Source organism: Lissotriton vulgaris, chromosome 3_1 (genome assembly GCF_964263255.1).
Source record: "Lissotriton vulgaris chromosome 3_1, aLisVul1.2, whole genome shotgun sequence".
Lineage (NCBI taxonomy): Eukaryota > Metazoa > Chordata > Amphibia > Caudata > Salamandridae > Lissotriton > Lissotriton vulgaris.
Window position 1 is genome coordinate 2,101,636,526 of NC_141689.1, and position 21,390 is coordinate 2,101,657,915.

A 21,390-nucleotide genomic window follows, 5' to 3' on the forward strand; every position below is an offset into this window, starting at 1 on the left:
CAAACAATTAATTTTGGACTATTTTCCAACACTATATTTTATCTATGTCCCAGTGATCAAATAATAAATAATTTTTGAAACACTTAAGACATTTTTATCTCTCACCACCACTAATTAGTTTCAATTCACGCCTAAACTCACAAAAATACCTGCTCCGCAGTAGACCTGGCGTCGCAGCACACTGGAGAGGCACTCGGCCTCTTCAGTGGGGCCCGATGATGAAGCATGTCATCAACCAGGTTGGTGAGTGAGGGCTTTCTTAACTGACCTGAGTGAGGCCAGTGGCATTTTTCTTTGCTCCAAGTGTGGTTCTTTGTGTACCATTGACCACTCTATTCTTGTTTTAAAAAAATAAAAAGATGTTTTACAATTAACATAGGGAACTGCAATTCCATTGTATCTTTTGACTTTTTTAACAGTATAATATAGGAGAATATTCTTTCAAATAATTAATCATATGACACCATCCAAAATAAATGAGATATTAATGAGCTATTTAATTGAATCGGCAATCATAGTCATTGCAGTGAATTAACAATCATTGACCACTTAAACATGTTTGTACGATGTCCAAGAATCACAAAGACATTTCATGAATTTGTAAACTTGATTAAGGAGAAATTAATAGGAATAAAAGACCATATGGATTTCCCAGTATTTGTATGGCTAATAGTAATGATATCTCAAAGAAAATTGGGAGTGGCTTACCAACCAAGGGATTGGGTACCAACACGATCAGAAAAAAGGAAAGATCCCTTGGAGAAATAATACTGATGGATGCCCTAATCCCATCCACACTTCATTCACGCAGCATCAAAAGTCAGAAGGTCCCATGGTTATACATATCAAAAAACATAAACCCTAATAGTTTCTCGAATTTAATTCAAACAATTTTGAATTACATTCGAGGAACTATATATCAAAAAACATAAACCCTAATAGTTCCTCAAATTTAATTCAAACAATTTTGAATAAAATTCGAGGAACTATTAGGGTGTCATTTGCTGATACTAGCCTGACATGATGTATAGATTCTAATCGGATTAATACCGTAGGATGTTTTTTAAATGATTCACTTTCATTTTTTGTCACTTATTGTACTTTTTAATAATTGTATTGAATTCTTGATATATGATGCATGTTTAGGAAACTATTTTTTATTATCACTGTGTTTTTAATCATTTTTCCTGACTGATCAATAAATTGTATTAGAATTTGTAAAGATTTATTTTGATATGTTTTTTGAGATGTATAACCATGGGACCTTCTGACTTTTGATGCTGGCGTGAATGAAGTGTGGATGGGATTAGGACATCCATTAGTATTACTTCTCCAAGGCATCTTTCCTTTTTTCTATTAGTAATGATAGTCACTACAGTATTTATTCTCATTAAATGGAATTGGAAATCTAATAATCCACCCTATATAGTACAATGCATTATTGAGATTAAAATTTGGAGTTGGCACTATCATAATCAACATTTTGCAAAAATCATTGGAAGGTCACTCTGGGGCATAAAATAAGGGAGATACAGGATATTACAACATTTTTTTTATTTCGTTTTTTTTACTTGTTTTGGTCATCTGGGAAAATGGCAAACTGACAGCCGAGCTCTATAGAATCTGAGGGTGCTCAGTGACACAGGTTTATTCCCTTTCCCCCAAGGCAGTCAGAAGATCAGAAAAAAGGTATTAAATGGTGGATTCATCACTATCGGATACCCGATGCTAAGGGAACTTTCAACCTAGTCTCCATGATAATACCAAAGAAAAGGAAAATGGTAACTCCAGGTCGCAGGCACCCCTGTGAATGAGACTCACAACGAACGTGAAGAAGTGGCTAGGAGGAATACATCTTTGTCAGTTACTTTTCAAAAGTGTATCTGTAAAGTGCATTAGCAGTTTTGTAGTCAGGCCTCAACCCAGAAATGCCATGTGTATGGCCTCAGACCGGGATGTGCGAGGTGTATAACACTGGCAGTCTCTGCCAACAAATCAGACATTTATCTTTGGTGTTTTCCTATCGTATTTACCTCCCCCAGTCCTGAAAACAGAGACACTCAAACCTTTTTGTAGAAGTAGATTGTATTTTGGACCGTTTAGCCTGTGCAAGAAGGAAAATGTATATAATTTAATAAAATGTGGCCTAAATAGTTTTTGGGAAACTTTTTATTTTCCACTGACATTTTAAAAAATGATCAGGAATATGTAAGAGGAATATAATACTTTTGCTGCCCAAAAGCCCTTTGGAGATTTGGGATCCCTCAATTACAATGCATTTCTTTTTTTCTTTTTTTTTTGTATTTCTGGTACTAAATGCATTTCTTATTTCATTTACAGGATTTATTTTAACAGAATGACCTTCTCCCTTCTAACTTGAAATGTCTGGCTCACTTGCAAAGATGAAATACCCTATAGCAGTATTACAACATTGTAGTTTTTTAAAATACTTATCATGTTGCACAATATTTGTAAGAAAATATTGTGTTATTGTAGGGGGCCTCAACTAAATTGTATTAGAGGTGGGACTTGCTTTAAAACTGTTTGATTGCTACTATATTACGGTAAAAACACAAAACAACCTTAGAAAAGAAGCACAGTTTATCACAAGAGGTGTATAACTCTGGGCTTATTGTCTCTGGGTGCACTATTATAGAGTGTTGATACAAACCCTTTGAATGAGGACGGTATAAGTAAGTGATTTCCTGTGTCCCCAAACAGGACACAGTAATTGTTAATGTGCTTTGCAGCATAATTTCTGAACTTTGTTCCATAACTATTTATGCTATTTTGGAAGAATTCTAGTGGCCCGGGGTTTAAATGTCTACGAGTAAGCTCCAAATCTTAACTAGAGACCAAGGTAAAACCATTTAGTACCAGGCATGGAAGTCACATTTTTTCATGAAAGGGTCAAGCTGAAAGGCATAGTAAAAAAAATCGTAACTTCTCTGACTGGGGTAGAAATAGGGGGCCACATTTATAACGGCATCTGTGCATCCACACAGAAGTTTGATGCATAAATTCACTAGAGCAAATTCATGTTCTGTATTCACAAAATGTGATTTCACACTTGTAAAGGGAGTTATTTACATGTGATAATACACCAGTATGATGCACAATTCCACATAAGCAAATCTGCTAGGGATCAGGAATGGCCATTACAGGATTGGGATGATCTGGAAATTGTAATGGACACTCAGTTTGATCTTTGTAAGTATTCACATACCTTTGCACTGCATTTCAATTCCTGCATAAGTTCACGGATATATGAGCTTATACAGAGTAAGTTCACTGATATATGGGCTCATATAGAACGTAGAGGGCATACTACCAAATAGAAGGGGTGGGGAAGGCACTGGTTTCCACGGCCAGTGCTAGTGGGCATGCCAGATGTAAAGGTAACCCCTGAGTCAGTGTGTTTTTCATGGTGGTGGCACTCAGCTCTAAATAATTGATGCTGACTAGCTGTGCAAAGCCAGGCTTTTCAGACCAGTGGAACTTATTTTAATTTCCAGAAGGCATTTTACCACTTTTCCTACCAGCTATCAACATGCTATTCATGGCAGTCCCAGATAGGAAAGAAGATGGTAGACATGGGGGCCTATTAGGATGGCGGGGGATCGCCCCCTCCGGGCCGGCGGTAGTCATCGCCGGCCCGGCGGGGTGATCCGCCCGCCATCCACACAGCAAAGACTCCCCCCGCCATATTATGATGGCTGGGGGGCCCGCGGCGGACGGAAAGACCGTCCGCCGCAAGTCGACCGAGCGGAAAAGGGTGTAGACACCGCCAGCCATATTAGAATGGGGGAGAAAACATGCCTTTCCATGGCGGTATTGCAGAGTTTTCTTACGGGGCCTGTTGTGGGCCCCGAAGGACTTTGGGGGGTGGAGGGTGTACATGGGGGTACCTATGGTACCCCCCTGCATTTCAATGTACAACGTGGCAGGCACTGCGCTGTGTCTGTCACGTTGTGCATTGAAACACACAAGTTGCATTTGTGGCATTGCGGCGGGCGGTGCTTTCGGCACTGCCCGCGGGTGCGGGACCGCCGCAAGCAGTGCGGGTGGTCCGGATTCCGGGGGGTATGGCCGACTGACAAAGTTCGCCCCCCATACTAATGACCCCCATGGTGCCTGCAAACCTGCACACCTTAAACATAAGGTCGGGGCCTTCTGACGCTGTGTCCCCTGATCAGTGCTTGGTGATGTGTATTTTCTTAATGGTGGAAGCGACTATGGCAGAGCCATCTGGAAAACAACAGTCATATGCCTCTGGATAAAATGGGATGTGGGAGGTGGGTATCTGACAATGTTTAGAGAATGTAATTTTAGTGTCCACCTCCAAAAACCGCATTGCTCTTGTGAAGGTCTGGAGTAAATTTATAGGAATAGGAAGAGTAACTGATGGGATGGTGGAGAAGAGATTTTTTTCACCAAGAAGAGTATTTTACCGACAGAGAAAAAAGAAAAAAGACCATTATGAATACGATATACACAATACTGATGATCATAGAATGAAATATTGTACAGTGATGTACAATACCAGGGTCTGACTGTGAAGTTGGTAGTTATATGTTGTATGCTTGTTAGTGGGAGTTTGGTTAACATTTACATAATTATGTACCAATTGGGATATTAAGCCCATAATTCATCAAATTTGGCAAAAATTGGTTCGAGATGCTTATATCAAAAAATAGAAAAAAAGATTTTTGTATTATATAGTTTTTGGTAAACTTTTAACATATTAGCTTGCCTAATTAAGAGCCTGATTACGATGGCGGTTGGACTGTCACCGTCAGGCTGTCGGTGGCGGTCCCACTGGCATCCAGCCCAATAGATCCGACTGCCACATTAGGATGGAGCTCAGCTGGCGGGGAAAGAGACTGCCACGTCCGGCAGGTTCAAGGATCCCGTCAGTGCAGCGGTAGGACTCTTATTCCCTACATTGGGATTAGGATGTCCCTTTCCGTCGGCCCTTTCATGACGGTTAACCCGCCATGAAAAGGCAGGCAGACAGCGACTTTAGGGGCCCGTAGCAAAACCCCCTTTCTCCTCCTAGCCCTCCGCTAAGGGCCCTGGGGGGCACCTTTGGTGCCCTCCTAAATATCCCTGAACCATGTGGCAGGCATCGCATGGTGCCTGCCACATAGTGCAGCGATGGTAAAAATGTGTATATTTTATAATGCAGCATGTGCTGCAGCCCGCAGCATAGGCCGCAATGCATAGTACACACATTGCGACCGCCTTGAAGACGATCGCATCGTAATGTGGGCAGCGGGACTGCCGACTTCTAGTCGGTTGGTCCTGGTTACGCTACAGTGCCGGTTGAACGAAAGTCTGACTGGCATCGTAATCAGGCCCCAAATTTGGGGACTTATGAAGTGTTTGGTTATTAGCCCTACATTTTATTTTATAAATGTGGCCTGGATTTCTACAAGACTAAGAACTGTTGAAAAGCTGCATGCTAGTGCTCATGGGTCACCAGCTGTTATATAATGAAACATCAGATCAAAAGACACTGTCCAAATTCAAAAAGGTATTTAGGCACTTCAGTTGCACGTGTGCATAAACTGCACTTTGCAAATGTAAAATCCTAATTTTGATTTACAGGATTAGAAAAGGTGGAATTTATTTGCATATTTCTAGCAGACAGATTTCAATCATAGAAAAAAAAGACATATTTTGTTCTTGGGATACAGGTGAAGGGGCCTCTGTAAAGGGGAAAATATTTTCCACGAAGAGGAAAAAAATAACATATTCAAATCAACATTCTAGTCATATTTTAGCATTTAAAAAGTTCCATTCAGTGAAAAGTCTCCATATGAAAGTTCTATCTCTTGGGAGTAGTCCCAGCAGACTGCGATTATTATATTTCTTGGAGTACATCAGGGATCTTTTGTAAATGCCCTAAAAGACCAAGACCCGATCTGTGACGGTATCCAAATGCAGGAAACGCAACAAGTGTGATTAAATCGAATTTGGTTTTCACTGTGACACCACCCGTAGGACCCTAAACAGGGGGTGTCCACAACCTTCTCTTGTGAAGTAATTGTTGCAAGCGCTGCCTTAATATCAGTCTAGATTTAGGGATGTCGGTACAATTCTGTGAAAAAATATTCAATTATTGATCTAGGGTCTTCAGTCCACATATGAACATTTATTCCTGAAGATGGTCTTATAGATGATAGCACAAAACAAGACCGAAACGTCGACAATTTCACACATTTTCATGTATAAAATAATTCTCTGGAAATGTTCATTGACTATCCAATGATGTTCTCCTGATTGAAAAGGTATGAAATGGGTTACAACAAGAGTGTTTATGAGAAAGTAGTTGTTGTATAAACAATCTATCTCAGTTAATTTTGCATTTATGTGATTTGCATTTTGTACCCTTATTTACATACAGATTTTTCTACATAAATTAGCATTTTTTCAAAAAAAAAGTATGCACCAGTTTTGTTTTCCTTTGTGGATACAGTCGTTCTGAATGAATATCATTGATTTTGTTCACTTGTTTCCTTGAAGTCACTAAGTAGGGCTTCACAGATATAGTTCTTTGAATCAACAAGATTTTTTGTGAAAAAAATCCCTTGTAGGCATGTTCACTTTATTCTGCCCTAAAAGAAAGACATGTGCCAAGAAGTTATTCTATAACAGCAGATTGAGGTCTTTGTATTGTGGTCTTTGATTGCCATAGACCACTCTAGTAGATATTCAGTGGATGGCATGAAAGAGGGCACACCCACACCAATGTTCCTTGGATCCACTTTCAGAAATAGTTTTAAGAACTGGACGAATTTGTGAAACCTCATCCAACATGAAACAAATCAACAGACTAAATTTGCTAAAGGAAATGGAAAGCTTTAATTGATTTTAAAACATTAGGATCCTGTTTAAAGTGAACGTACACCTGCGGGAGGAAATATGTCAGCTAGGAGAGCAGCATTTTTTTATACAAATGCGGTGGTTGTCCAAACTCACAGACAATGTGTACGCAGACCTAGCTCGTTTAGAGTCAATCTCTGGTAAGATATGAAAGTGGATTGGTTAAAGCATAATGATGTTGAAGCCAGTGTACTTCTCTTTGCTTTACAGCATAAGTTGTCATAATGGAAGATCCTGAATTTCTCCTTCAAGTTTAAAGAGTCAAGCATTCTGGCAATATCAAAGAAACTGAAACACTGTGGGGCTATTTGGTTGCTACTGTATCCCCAAAAAACCTATGGTGAGTTCAGTTTCATACTAACTAAAGCAATTTCCTAGGGTCAGTCCTTTTGCAGCATTTGGCTACATCAGGAAACATCCATTACAACACAGGCATTAAAACGCAAGGCCTTTACAACACGGTCAATACAACGCAGGATCCATTACAACACATATCCCTCACTGACCAGCACCTTCCCTGAGGTAAGTACCCGGTGGTGTTAGAATAGTTATTTTCATTGTAATGGAATATGCGTTGTAATGGCTTGCGTTGTAATGGCATGTGTTGTAATGGAAGCTGCGCTGTAAGGACCACGTTGTAATGGTATGCATTGTAATAGTTTTTGTTGTATTGTCATCCATTCGGCTACATCTGGTCAAATGTTGTGAGAGTCAAACTGGATTATTGCAATGCTATTCATGCTGCTTTGTGTATTGGCTTGCAGCACATGTAGAGATGATCAGAGCAAGGCTGCACAGATTGGTACAAATGTACCATTCAGATCCCATATCACTCCAGAGCTAAAACAGAAGATTGGTTTGCCTATTGAGGTCCCAATTATTTTTAAAATCTTATCCATCACTTAATGAGCTCTACATGGATTTTTACTCCCAGATTAGAGCCTTAATTCTATCTACATTCCAAAGAGGAAGTGGAAGGACTTTCTTCTTGTGATTAGCTAAGTAATGTACCTGGCGTCCAGAGGAAGTGATAAAAACACATAGAAATGTGTGCTTCGAAGGCTAGTTAAGACTTCTCTCTTTTACAGTTCTTAGTTTTCCGTTCAGTGCTTGGATGCCTGAAGGTCTTTTGCAAACTGAACTGGGTGAAACAGAAACCATCATTCGGAGAAGTCGAAAAGGAAAGGCAACCCCTTTACCTCAGCTGATCTACTTAGGAAAAATAACTGTGACATATGTTGACACTGGGACAGGTTCTGTAGAGCCAGAATGCAAAACAGTAATGAATACACTGCAGATGCCCCATGGTATCAAAAGGCAATGATTCTGTTTTCCATTTGTAAATAGAAGAACTAAATATCTCAAGAAGAAAGCATAAAGGAGCACATAAAAAGACTGCCAAGATTTCTTTTAGAAAGAAGGATCAACAATCAGTATGAATAAAGTCCTAGCCAGCTATCATTCTGACTAAGCTGGGTAAATTCTTGATCTGAAAATCAACTGTGCAGTGTGACAAAGTTAAAGATACTAAAATTTGTAAAATGTAAATATATTCTGTCGATTCATCATTCGATGGCTGACGTATTTTTAGTTGACGATTTTAAAGTGGATCACTCACTTCGCCTGTAGAATAGACTTCTCAGAAGACAAGATTGCAATCTCATCCTTTAAATGACGTAGTTGTCGCTCATTCTCTTCCAAAGCATCTTGTTTCCTATGGAGTTCATCAATATGGTCTTGGGCAGCTCTCAGCCTGAATTGGACAGAAAAGGGGGATAATAATAAATTATCAACTAGGTTTGTATTCATAGCACAATGAAAAGGTGACTTTAGCAGGACCTGACTGTTTACATTGACATTTAGCAGTACCTGGCTGCTTACATTATGAATTCATCTTTGCACAAGATTTCTACTCTGAGTTAGTCAAGGCTTCCTCAATTATACTTTGCCAGTAACAAAATTACAACAAATTGATGTACATTCTCCCATTATTCTCAAAATAGAGCCTGTATAAAGTTTCCTACCCTGATTTCGGCGGCTCAGAATTCAATTGACCACTATTGTATCAATGGGTTGTTTGGCGGTTGTACAAGCAAAACTGTGTATATTAGTAAGGTTTTTTCTACAGGCATGACAGTGCAGCTGTCTGCATGTCCTATTGTTATCAACTCCTTAATATTGCGCTCGAAATAGAGAGATTCAACATTGTGGCAACTACGAGATGCAGAGGCGGAACCTCTGAAGAAAGTCGAAGACGACTGAAACGCTTCAGGACTGCCAAAGAAATTGAATAAAATCCTTTTAAATTTACCGTTGGAGTGCGGCTCATTGCTTTTCGTGAAGGAGAGATTTGGAGTGACATGCATGGGCTTGGTTCTGCCCGGCGGATCGTACCGCCAAAAAGTGCGCCGCCATTGCCCGAAATAGAACCCTTTTTGTATGCCTGTGAAAACGAATAGGGACGGCAGGCGCTACCAAAGACTGGCTTTGGTATGGTTTCCTTGCAACCTCAAAAGCAGGTATGCTACGGAGCAACAGTAAACTCAAAATGGACTGTATTCCTGATTAAAATTCGAAATCTATGCGGCATCACCCACTGGAGGGTTCGAACGAGTACCACAAATCCCAGGATGCATTGTTAGCATCCATCATTGGACGCCCACTAGGGGGCTTGAAATAGAGGGAATCAACATTGTGGCAACTATGAGATGCCGAGGCGGAACCTCTGAAGAAAGTCGAAGACGACTGAAACGCGTCAGGACTGCCAAAGAAATTGAATAAAATCCTTTTAAATTTACCATTGGAGTGCGGCTCATTGCTTTCTGTGAAGGAGAGATTTGGAGTGATATGTACTGACTTGGTTCTGCCCGGAGGATCGCACCGCCAGAAAGTGCGCCGCCATTGCCCGAAATAGAACCCTTTTTGTATGCCCGTGAAAACGAATAGGGACGGCAGGCGCTACCAAAGACTGGCTTTGGTATGGTTTCCTTGCAACCTCAAAAGCAGGTATGCTACGGAGCAACAGTAAACTCAAAATGGACAGTATTCCTGATTAAAATTTGAACTCTATGCGGCATCACCCACTGGAGGGTTCGAACGAGTACCACAAATCCCAGGATGCATTGTTAGCATCCATCATTGGACGCCCACTAGGGGGCTTGAAATAGAGGGAATCAACATTGTGGCAACTGCGAGATGCCGAGGCGGAACCTCTGAAGAAAGTCGAAGACGACTGAAACGCATCAGGACTGGCAAAGAAATTGAATAAAATCCTTTTAAATTTACCGTTGGAGTGCGGCTCATTGCTTTCCGTGAAGGAGAGATTTGGAGTGATTGATATATGTATATATGTATATATGGAGAGAGAGAGGGAGAGAGGGAGAGAGGGAGAGAGGGAGAGAGAGAGAGAGGGAGAGAGGGAGAGAGGGAGAGAGGGAGAGAGAGAGAGAGAGAGAGAGAGAGAGAGAGAGAGAGAGAGAGAGAGAGAGAGAGAGAGAGAGAGAGAGAGAGAGAGAGAGAGAGAGAGAGAGAGAGAGAGAGATTTTTCGGCTCCACCCAGAGGAATATTTCTCTCTCAATCCATTTTATTGGATGTTTGGTCTATTAGACCACCTCCTAGTTAGTGCTTGCATTGCAATTAGTGAGGTAGTATTTTACACCTCAAAAGTATACTGCATCTTGACATCTTGTAGATGTAATGTATATAGAAATCCAACATTTTGTTTGTTTTTATTCACTATAGCATGTTTCAAAATATTGTATTCAGGACTCACAATGTGCGTCTGACATTTTGACTTTGCAAGTGGCTTTTTGTTACATGGACAGCTTTTTCTGGAGAAGGCAACCAAGATCACATAATCATCCAATATAAGCCACTAAAAAGGTTCATAATGATGACCATGATGATTTGATGACAGTGTAATAATCTTTAGAGACAAAAAAAACAAAAACAAGCAGTCTGTGATTTATTCTGGGCGAACTTCCAAGTACTGCTGGATTTCTTCTTGGTAAACGGGAACCTGTCACTTTGCTGGCACAGATAGATTACCTCAACCATATCAACGATGGGGTTCAATCACTGATGCACAAAAAAGCATGTGTTGCAGCTCAGATTGCATCTCCGTCTGGAATTATTGAAATACTACCATAACCGAGTATCAGAGCTGCTGTCACTATCATTATATTTAAAGTTGATTAAGAGTCCGGAATTGTCAATTACGGGGTTATGCACATCTGAGATAGTAGAATGCACCAGGCATCCCAATGTCAAAATAAAAGTAAATAGGCTACTTCAGAAATATGGTAGTATACAGGTTTGGAATGGTGTGAATGCACAAAGTTAGATTAACTTCAGAGATTATAAAGTGTTAGCTATTCATTCATTCATTCATTCAATGAAGAGCACAAATATGTGGAAGTAAATATGTCAAAATGGTTTTACATGTCCAATATCCCATCAGATGTATTAGAAGAATATGAGACACATTTGTGATGGAGCATCTGTCCACCAAACTCTGAATAAGGCCTCCTGACCTGCAGCTGTGCTGTCTTCTACGAAAATGTGATTAGGTTTATCCTTTAAACTGGTTTGATGTGAGAAACCAAATAAACAAGGGCAGTAAACACTCAGGGTATATTTCTCCAAGAAAACTGAAACTGTGAACTATCCTTCTGAAAAGTAGCATCTAAAAATTTGTAATGGGTGCTGCTGGTCTGAGGCTTTTCGACTGACATCTCCGCTATCAATTCAGACCACCTAATAACAATCTAGGCAGTCAGATTTGAAACCAGACGGTCATTCCGGCTGGAAGGAGCCCGTCGACCAGTAAGGAGGCCCCAACATAATCCTTGATGACAGCATTTCCGCCGTTGAGATTATGTTGTTGGTTTCCGACAGGCTTTCCATGTCGGGCTTTCCGACATGGAAAGCCTGTCAGAAAGCGACTTTGGGGGTCCCTAGCAATCCCATTCCTCCACGGGCGCCGGCTGCAGGCCATTGGGGCACCTATGGTGCCTCCTTGTTAATCTCTGTTAATCCTTGCACCGCGTGGCAGGCACAAGGTGCAACGCAGTGCAGGGATTAACAGAATCTCCCATGTCTCTATGGGAGCTTGTGCTACAGCTGGTTTACCGCCGCAGCTCAAGCTCCCATACAGAAATGGGAGTATGCGACCTCACCATATGCGATCGCATTGTAATCATGGTGTCGGGACCGCCAACCGGAGGTCGGTTGGTCCTGTGACCGAGGCGAAGTCGGGCGGACGTGAGTCCACTCGACATCGTAATCAGGCCCTAAATGTCTTTAGGATGTACTAAAATTTGTGTAGTATTCTCAGATAGGTTACATTTAGTGGGTTTTCCACTGCACCTACTATTAAATTGTGCTTGAATATTGTTATTTGTTATGTTTTGTCCGTTAAGTTTATATAAACCAGTGGTCCAATAAACAGAATTTTAAATAAAAATTACTCAACATTGGGAATACGAGTAATGAATGCCAAAGAACAGAGGGAATGGCTACACCTGGAACTCCACGTATTATTTATGAGAAGACATAATACAGTGCATACCCAGCATGAACATTTAATTATAGTAACGTCCAATTAAAAAGCGCTATTGTGATTAATAAATCTGAAATAAGTTTTTCCATGACACTCTCTTGATAAATAAACTCTTCTGAATAAATCAGGGAACTACTTCCAGAATGGGCACATTGAAATAGACTCAGAGCGAAAATATCAAAGAAGGGACACGAATCTCCTGCTCTTCTTTGTGAACAGTAGCATGAGAATAACCCGCTATGATGTGGGCCTTTCAATTTAAACAAAGTGAAGCATCCCACAATAATAGTACATACCTGATCAAGGGGCCTATTATCATGGTGGGCGGATCGCCATCGCCCTACCGGCGGTGGCGATCCGCCCACCAAAACGCCCCGCTGGACGGCCGTTTGCTTTTTCTGTTTCACTTACTTGCACATTAAAAACAATATTCACCTGCTGCTTGAGCGGGGCTACACACTCTATCTCCTCGCTTAGCGCCATCTTGGGGGAGGACTTACCATTTTTGGGTGCCATCTTTGTGAGCGCACTAGTGGCGAGGTGGTTCCACACTTGCTGCCTACTTAAATCGGGTAATGCAAGCATGCAGCTTGCGCGCTGATGGCGCGCTGGAGGTGCGCCAGAGGCAAGCCCGTCCGCGCCCGTCCGCGCCCGTCCAGGAACAGGGGCCAGGACTCTTGGCCCCCACATCCCGTATACCAGGTATGAACTCATGTCAATGAACCTGGGGGTCCTGCAGTTAAACCATCAAACCACCCCGGGGCTACGGAGTGAAGGGTTGCTAAAATCACTATCTAACGAACCCGAATGCAAGGCCAACCCAAACCCGACAAAAAAGGTAATGTCACATAGGCACAGTTTTGCATTGCTTAATACACGCTCCCTTCAAAAACAGAATCTCGAGGTCTTCTCGCTACTCTCGGAAGGTGGACTCGATATTCTAGGGGTCACGGAAACCTGGCTTGAAGAATTCTCCACTCTGGATCTGGTTGCATCATTGCCATCGAATTTTGTGGCCATCCACAAAAATCGGACTGGCAATATGAAGGGGGGAGGGTTAGCCTTCCTCTATACCCGCTCCTTCAAAACAGAAACCATCTGTTCAGGAAGTTTGGAAGGTGCGTATGTACTAGAGGTTAAGTTCTGCTCCGCCACCGACTGTCTGGTAATACTCCTAGTCTACCGTCCCCCATGCACATCACCAGGCTTTGTTGAAACTCTCCTGGAACTAGTCCATGACCTTCGATCACCATATGAAGGACTGGTGGTAAAGACTGTCAGGCAAAGCAGTTAGATGGGGCCATGACATCGCTAGATCTCGGTCAACAGGTGGTGGCTCAACACATGAGAAAGGTCATACATTGGACTTAATCTGGACGGCTACCCCGATGTCTAGTCCAATTACCATCTCCCCCTGCTCATGGTCAGACCACCACCTATTGCAGGGTCAACTTATATTCCCAGGGCAGGGCGAGCAGAAAATCCATCATCAGGATGGAAAGTCCTAAGAAACTGGAACAAGATCAGAGCAGATGATCTGGCAGCCATCTTTAAAAAACCCGTCCCACTTACGCAACTCGAGGGCAATATAGAGGCTGGTAGTCTCAATCTAACACTAAAGCTCAAGAAAGCCATTGAAGCAACAGCACCTGCACTGAGGGTAAGAATCATGGACAAGGGCAAAGGTTCCCCATGGTTCAACGATGCTCTTAGGCTACTGAAACGATCCCTGCACAAGAGCAAAAGAGCATGGCGCAAAGAGTACGATCCCAGCGCCTGGGCCATGTATGCACTGGTTTTTGCCACCTACAAACAGGCGATCACCTCTAGGAAAGCCGAATTCTATGAGGGCAGAATCTCTGCGGCTAGTAATCCCCAGAAAGAAACCTTTAAGGTCCTGACCGAGCTAATGAAAAACAAGGAGCAGAATCTCTACTTTACTCAAGAAGACTGTCACAAATTTCAGTCTTTCTTTATTAATAAAATATTGGATCTTCTGACAGAAATCCATCACATCCCGAGCTTTAGCTGCCCTGGAAGCCCCTCACTGACACCCCCTCTGATTGCCCACCCTCTTAGCACGCTACCCCCATTCACCGAGGAGACCCTGGCAGGCCGGATGGGGCGAGTGAAATCAGGGTCACCCGTGGACCCTACCCACCCAGGATATTTAAGCTAGCCCTGCCAGGAATAGAGGATGACATACTCTCCCTCCTTAACAGGTCCCTGAAAACAGGACAAGTTCCCACTAATTTTAAGGAGGCTCGCCTGATCCCGCTTTTGAAGAAGCCTGGTGCAGACATCAAGATCTTGAAAAACTTTAGGCCTATATCACAGCTGCCTTTTCTAGCCAAAGTAATCGAACAGCATGTTCTTCATCACCTCTCTCGTCATCATGAAAGCAACCACCTTTTAGAGCCGAACCAAGCGGCTTTAGGGCCCATCACAGTACGGAATTGGTTATGCTTTCCATGCTGGATGATCTGAGACTCAGGGCAGACAAAAAGATTCTGTGTGCCCTGGTGCTGCTACACCTCTCCACAGCATTTGACACGGTCAATCATGACCAGTTACTGTCGCGGCTGGGGGACCTTGGCATTCAGGGCACTGCGCTTGCCTGGCTAACTTCACTTCTCAAAAACCGTTCGCAGAGAGTCCAACTGGCTAATTTAGTCTACAACCCAGCAGGTCTCTCATGTGGAGTTCCCCAAGGCTACACACTTTCACCTCTCCTTTTTAATGCCTATCTGCAACCTTTGATCTCTGCATTAAACCAGATGGAGTGCCGGCTTTACAACTACACCGATGATACTCAAATTATTATTCAAATTGACAACTCACCCTCGGCATACGTTAATTACAAAATATACAAAAATTTACGGTCAATTGGATGTCAGCAAATTCACTTAAGATAAACCCGGATAAAACAGAGGTGTTGGAGATTACCACAGCGTCTAGCCCCTGGAATAACCTCCTCTGGCCAAAAGAACTAAGGCCCTCTCCGGAACCAGCGGCGGATGTGAAAAGCCTGGGTATCCATATAGACGCCAAACTCTCAATGACTAAACAAGTCTCTTCAGTTGTCGGAACCTGCGTAGGTCTATTAAGACAACTGCGGAAAATATCACGACTCCTGACCCCAGCCACCCTCAGACGAGCGGTATCAGCTATGATCTTGTTGCGTCTGGATTATGGCAATTCGTTGTATGCTGGCCTCCCTCAACAACTGTTGGCCAGATTACAAATTACAAATTACCATGAATGACGCGGCAAGATTAATTTAAAAAAAACCTAGACGGGCACACGTTACACCACTGTTACGTGAGCTTCATTGGCTCCCAATTAGGCAGAGAATCATATTCAAGGGCTTCTGTACCACACATAAAGCCCTGTACGGACAAGCCCCAAAATACATCAAGGAACGCCTAGTCCCCTACGCTCCCAGGAGGACTCTCCGATCAGCAGATGCCACCCTCCTGGTCTGCCCCCGCTTTAAACTATCTGCTATGGGAGGGCGAGTTTTCTCCAATGCAATTCCCGTGGCCTGGAACAACTTGCCAGTGAACTTGCGCAAGGAACCGAACCTCCTACACTTCAGGAAGAAGCTTAAAACTGTGTTCTTTCTGGAGGCTTGGGCTATCTCCTAGCAGCTCCCTGCCCCTCAATCGAACCTGTGAGTACCCTCTTACAAGCGCTTAGAGACCCCTGGGTTATAAGGTGCTCTACAAAACTAAATAAATAAAATAAAATAAATAAGGGGCCTATTACCATGGTGGGCGGATTGCCATCGCCCTACCTAAAACACCCCGCCGGACGGCCATTTACCCCCGCCACATTAGCATGGTGGGGGGTTACGCTTTTTTGCCGCCTACCGGGCAGAAAAGGCCCATAAAATGGTGGCGGGGCCTTGCAGGCACAGCCATCATATTATGATGTGTGCGGTGGAATGCCTTTCCATGGCGGAGACTCTGCCTTGAAAAGGCATGCAGAGTTTACTTTGGGGGCTCTTTGCGGGCCCCCGGGGATGTGGGGAGCTGGGGGGGCTGCACTTGGGGGTTACCCATGGTACCCAATAACATTGATATTCACAAGGTGGCAGGCACCTCTCAGTGCCTGTCACGTTGTGCTTGCCAATGTACAACATGCATTTTCAACATTGTGGCGGGTGCTGCTTACAAAACCGCCAACCACAATGTTGACTATGCAGGATGCGACAGCCAGGGTGGCGGATGCATCCTAATGGGCACAGTGGGACCGCCGCACCTCTGGCGGTCGGTTCCGTTAAAGTCAGCCCGCCATCGTAATGGGGCCCCAAATGTGGATCACGGACAGAATATCCACATTGAAAATATCGAGGTACAAAAATATCGAAGCAAAAAATATCGTTGTCCAGAATATCGAAGCCCTATCTACATAATAGTAAGTACAAAAATATCGAGAGAGAAAAATATTGTTGTAAAATATCTTTTTTTGTAAATTGTTTAATAATTAATTTAACATAAAGTAAATAATACATATAATTTAAAAAAAAATTGTTAGAATTATTAGAAAATGTTTAAAATTATAAGTAATACATATAATGTAAAAATAAATTAAACATACATATATATATATAAAATATAATATATATATTTACTTAATAATATTGATAAATATTTATTGTTTATAAATTGTTAGATACATTAAACATTATAAATACATATACACATACACCAATAACATAAAAATAATATATATATATACAAAATACATTAAAATATTAAAATATTTGTAATGTTTTTCAATTACATTTTACACTACATTAACTGAAACAGTACAGAAAATATTGGATATCGAAGGGGATATTCCCACTCCAGAGAGTGCAACAGAAGGGAAAGTGTTAGATAGCGGAGGGAATAAAATTACCATTCCCACTCCAATGAGTGCAACAGTAGGGAAAGTGTTGGAGAGCGAAGGGGTAAAAATTACTATTCCTACTCAAGAGAGTGAAAGAGTAGGGAAAGTGTTGGATTGCGGAGGGGAATATTTTACTATTCCCACTACAGTGAGTGCAACAGTGGGGAAAGTATTTGACAGTGGAGCTGTAAAAATGACTATTCCCACTCCAGAGAGTGCAACAGTAGGAAAAGTGGCAGATAGTGTAGGGATAACAATTACTATCCCCACTCCAGTGAGTGCAACAGTAGGAAAAGTGTTGAATAGCGGAGGGATACAAATTACTATTCCCACTCCAATTAAATGTAACAGTAGGGAAAGTGCTGGATAGCGAAGGGTAAACAATTACGATTCCCACTCAAGTGAGTGCAACAGTAGGGAAAGTGTTGGATAGTGTTGGGGTAAAATTACTATTCCCACTTCAGTGAGTGCAACAGAAGGGAAAGTGTTAGATAGCAAAGGGTTAAAATTAATATTTCCAAAAATGTAAAAGAAAAAAGAAACTAAATAGCAAATACAATGCAAAAATTGTTAATAACACAAACATAAAAAAACATATACAATTATAATGTTAAAAATACAAAAAATTAACTACAAACATTAATTTATAAATGTAAAAACAACATTTTATAAACAAATAACTATCTTTACATTTTTTATTATAATCAAAAAAAGATTTATTAATGATTTTAAAATGAACAACTTCACCCCATATTCCCCTGTAAACACAAAAACAACTCCTACAGATTTGACACAATCAACATATTTACCAAATAATTATTTATAATTTCCAATAATAATTATTAATAAATAAATTACCACAAACACTATAAAATCGATATATAAAATAAATACTAATAAATAAAAATTATTAATTACTTAATTGTCATTAAATTACTTTCCACCCTATTCCCCTATAAACCTAAAACCTGCTTCTTAAAAATATGACATTATTAATATAATTATCAATTAAATAGTTATAAAAAAGTATAACCAATCAATAATTAATAAATTAATTATAAATATTAATAAATGCAAATTACTAATTGCTTTATCATAATTAAATTACTTCCCACCCTATCCCCTATAAACCCACAACCCGCTCCTAAAAAAAACACATATATAATTATCAATTAAGCCATTAATAAAAATGAATAACCAATTCATATTTTTTATGAATTAATTATAAATACTAATAATAAATATTAATAATTACTTTATTATAATTAAATTACTTCCCTCCCTATTCCCCTATAAACCCACAACCCGTTCCTAAAAACAATAATTAATAATTCATTATTTATAAATACTAATAAACAAAAATTAATAATTACTTTATTATAATTAAATTACTACCCACCCTATTCCCCTATAAACCCACAAACCGCTACTAAAAAAATAACACAATTAATATAATTATTAATTTAAGAATTAATACACATTAATAACCAAATAATTTAATTATAAATATGAATACAAATTAATAATTACTCTATTATAATTAAATTACTTCCCACCTTATTCCCCTATATACCCACAACCCACTACAGAACTAAAATACACAAAAATCAATAAACATAAAATTAATTACTGCTAAAAATTTAGCACATACATTTTTTTTAAAAAGCCATACTTATCCAAAAAAATGACATCACATATTTTTAACACACATACTAAAATACAGAACACTAATATAAATATCGATATTATTAACAATATTTTTTATAAACGATATTACTGTCTTCGACATTAAAAAAACGATATTTCTTACCTTAGTGTTGATTTTCTGTACCACAATATTCTTGCAGTTGATATTCTTGTATCTCGATATTTAAAACTCTATAGTACTTCGAAAAAAACAACTTTATATTATGTATGTGCACCAACAAATGTAATAGGAAATATTTTGGTAAAGGTGATTCCTGTCACTATGAGGCACCAACCTATGGACAATTCTTTCTCTTGATATGTAGCAGCAACCAGAAAAAGATTTTCAGGAATGTATTTATAATATTACCATAATCACTTTTTGTTACCCAATCCATCTCTGTCTCTCTTAAGCAAGCTTTTACTTCCTTGCACAGAGGTGGATGAATTCGTTGAGAGTGCTGGGGTATCACAGTTTTGTTTTGTTATGCTTTATCATTCTTCTATTTCTAGCCAGTAATCTCCAGGAACACTTAGCAGTATATAAAATATTAATAACAAACATTTTGAAGCATTGCATTTTGCGATTGATATTTATATATAAAATAGTTTAAATGACAACTTTGTTGGAGTTTACATGTTAGGATAAAAGATGCAAGGGATTACTCTTGTGTGTACTCAACTTGATGATATGGGGTTGGCTATGATAGGGAAAGATGGAATGTGGCTCAATTTGTGAGGTGAGGCCCAGAGGAGGAAACTATTTTTTCTTTTTCTAAAATGGATGTGGAAATTATGAAGGACATTGGAGAAAGAGTAGGAGAGATGTTATGTGGCAAGTTCCTGCATCTAGTGTGTGCTGAATGTTTCTTTATTTTCATTGTTTGGTTATTCATAATGAACTTCATTTGCTGTCGCCTTTCAAAAGGGTTGACCTCCTATGCTAAAGATGGCTAGTTCATGAGAAAAGGGAGGTCTTTGCTTGTATTCTGCGCAGAAATCTCAAGCAAGAGAAAGAAAATAGGATCCACAATTACAGTTGTTCAGCACCATACTTTGCCTCCTCCAAAATGCAAAAGGGAAGGATGCCTTTACTTACCGACTCAAGCCAAGAGTTCGCTCCTTTAACATGGATATGTTCAGACGTGGCCAAATGGCGGTCGGGTAAGACGTCCTTTTCCCGTCTCGCTGTCCTCGCTGCCGGCCTGGAAGCAGAAGCTGGGTAAAGCAACTGGGGCTCCACTGACCCCCGTACGCACCTTCTGGCACTGAATAGCCATGGAATTGGAGCAAGCTCCCGCCTGAGTCGGGCGGCTGCTATCGGGCCTGAAGAAAGGAGTGCGGCTCGCACTGGGCCCAGGGGCGTGCCCGCGAGGTAGGCTAGCCAGGACCATCAGCACCAGCTACAATAGAGCTGCGGGCGGCCTGCAGCAATGGAGTGAACCACTACCCGCAGTGGGGCCAACGAAGGACTGATCGCAACCGAGGCCTTGGCATGCTCGGGGCTGCAGCCGAGTTGAGCAGTTACCAAATGTACTCTGGATCCAGCTCATGAAGACCTCATCTCACTGTCCCTGCAGGGAGAAACGTGCGGGGACTGGGCAGGACAGCACTGACTGGGCCCCCACCGAGATACAGTGAAGCTGGGGTGAGAGGGAGGCTCTGCTCAGATGTAGCACACCACTAGTCCAGTCGCAGAGGTGAAGCCCTCAGCACACTGAGGCGCGCCTACTTCCCCTTTAAGAGCTGGAACGCCCCTCCTGAACCAGCACAACCGGCGATAGGGGACCACAGGGGAGGTGCGCTACTTCAGAACAGGCAAGGAGACAAGCCCCTGGGGAAATCCTAACAGTCTGTGACCTTGGGGCGCCGCCGTCCCACCTCTAGCCCCCAAAGCAGCACACACTGCAGGAAAGCCTAGGCCAGAGGCTGCATCTCCCGTGGAGGGTCCTGACCTTGGTGGATTCAAACCCCTACTGCGATGGGCCTTCGCGGTGGTCGGACCTGCGGCTTGCTACCCTGGGGCCCTGACCCCAGCCATTGCGGACTGTGAGATTGGAAGACGAAGTGGAGGCGCACTGGCAAAGGAACTTCATAGAGACATGGGACCTTAGACCTGGTCTACCGATAAGGAGGGATGAAGTCAGCCGGCACAAAAAAGGACTGCATTATCAAGGAAATGCTTTCTGGGCAAACTGGAGGACCTGCGGGGGACCCCCCCACCAACCCCTGAACCACTGGACCCAGCTAAGGATGAGGAACCAGTCACCCGATTCTTCCTAGAATCCCTATTCATGTCTCTCTAGGACGACCTGCAGTCCTTTAAGCGGGACTTGTCTCAAGATATTAGGGAGCTCAG

General features: G+C 41.5%; 1 protein-coding gene across 1 annotated transcript in view; it reads right to left on the minus strand.

Annotated features, from left to right (window-relative positions):
* Positions 1-21,390, minus strand: part of SPATA18 (spermatogenesis associated 18) — a 193,995-nt gene that overhangs the window by 53,661 nt on the left and 118,944 nt on the right. The window contains exon 6 of the mRNA XM_086962653.1: positions 8,507-8,641. Within this exon, the coding sequence (XP_086818779.1) occupies positions 8,507-8,641 (135 nt within the window). The remainder of the gene's footprint in view (positions 1-8,506; positions 8,642-21,390) is intronic.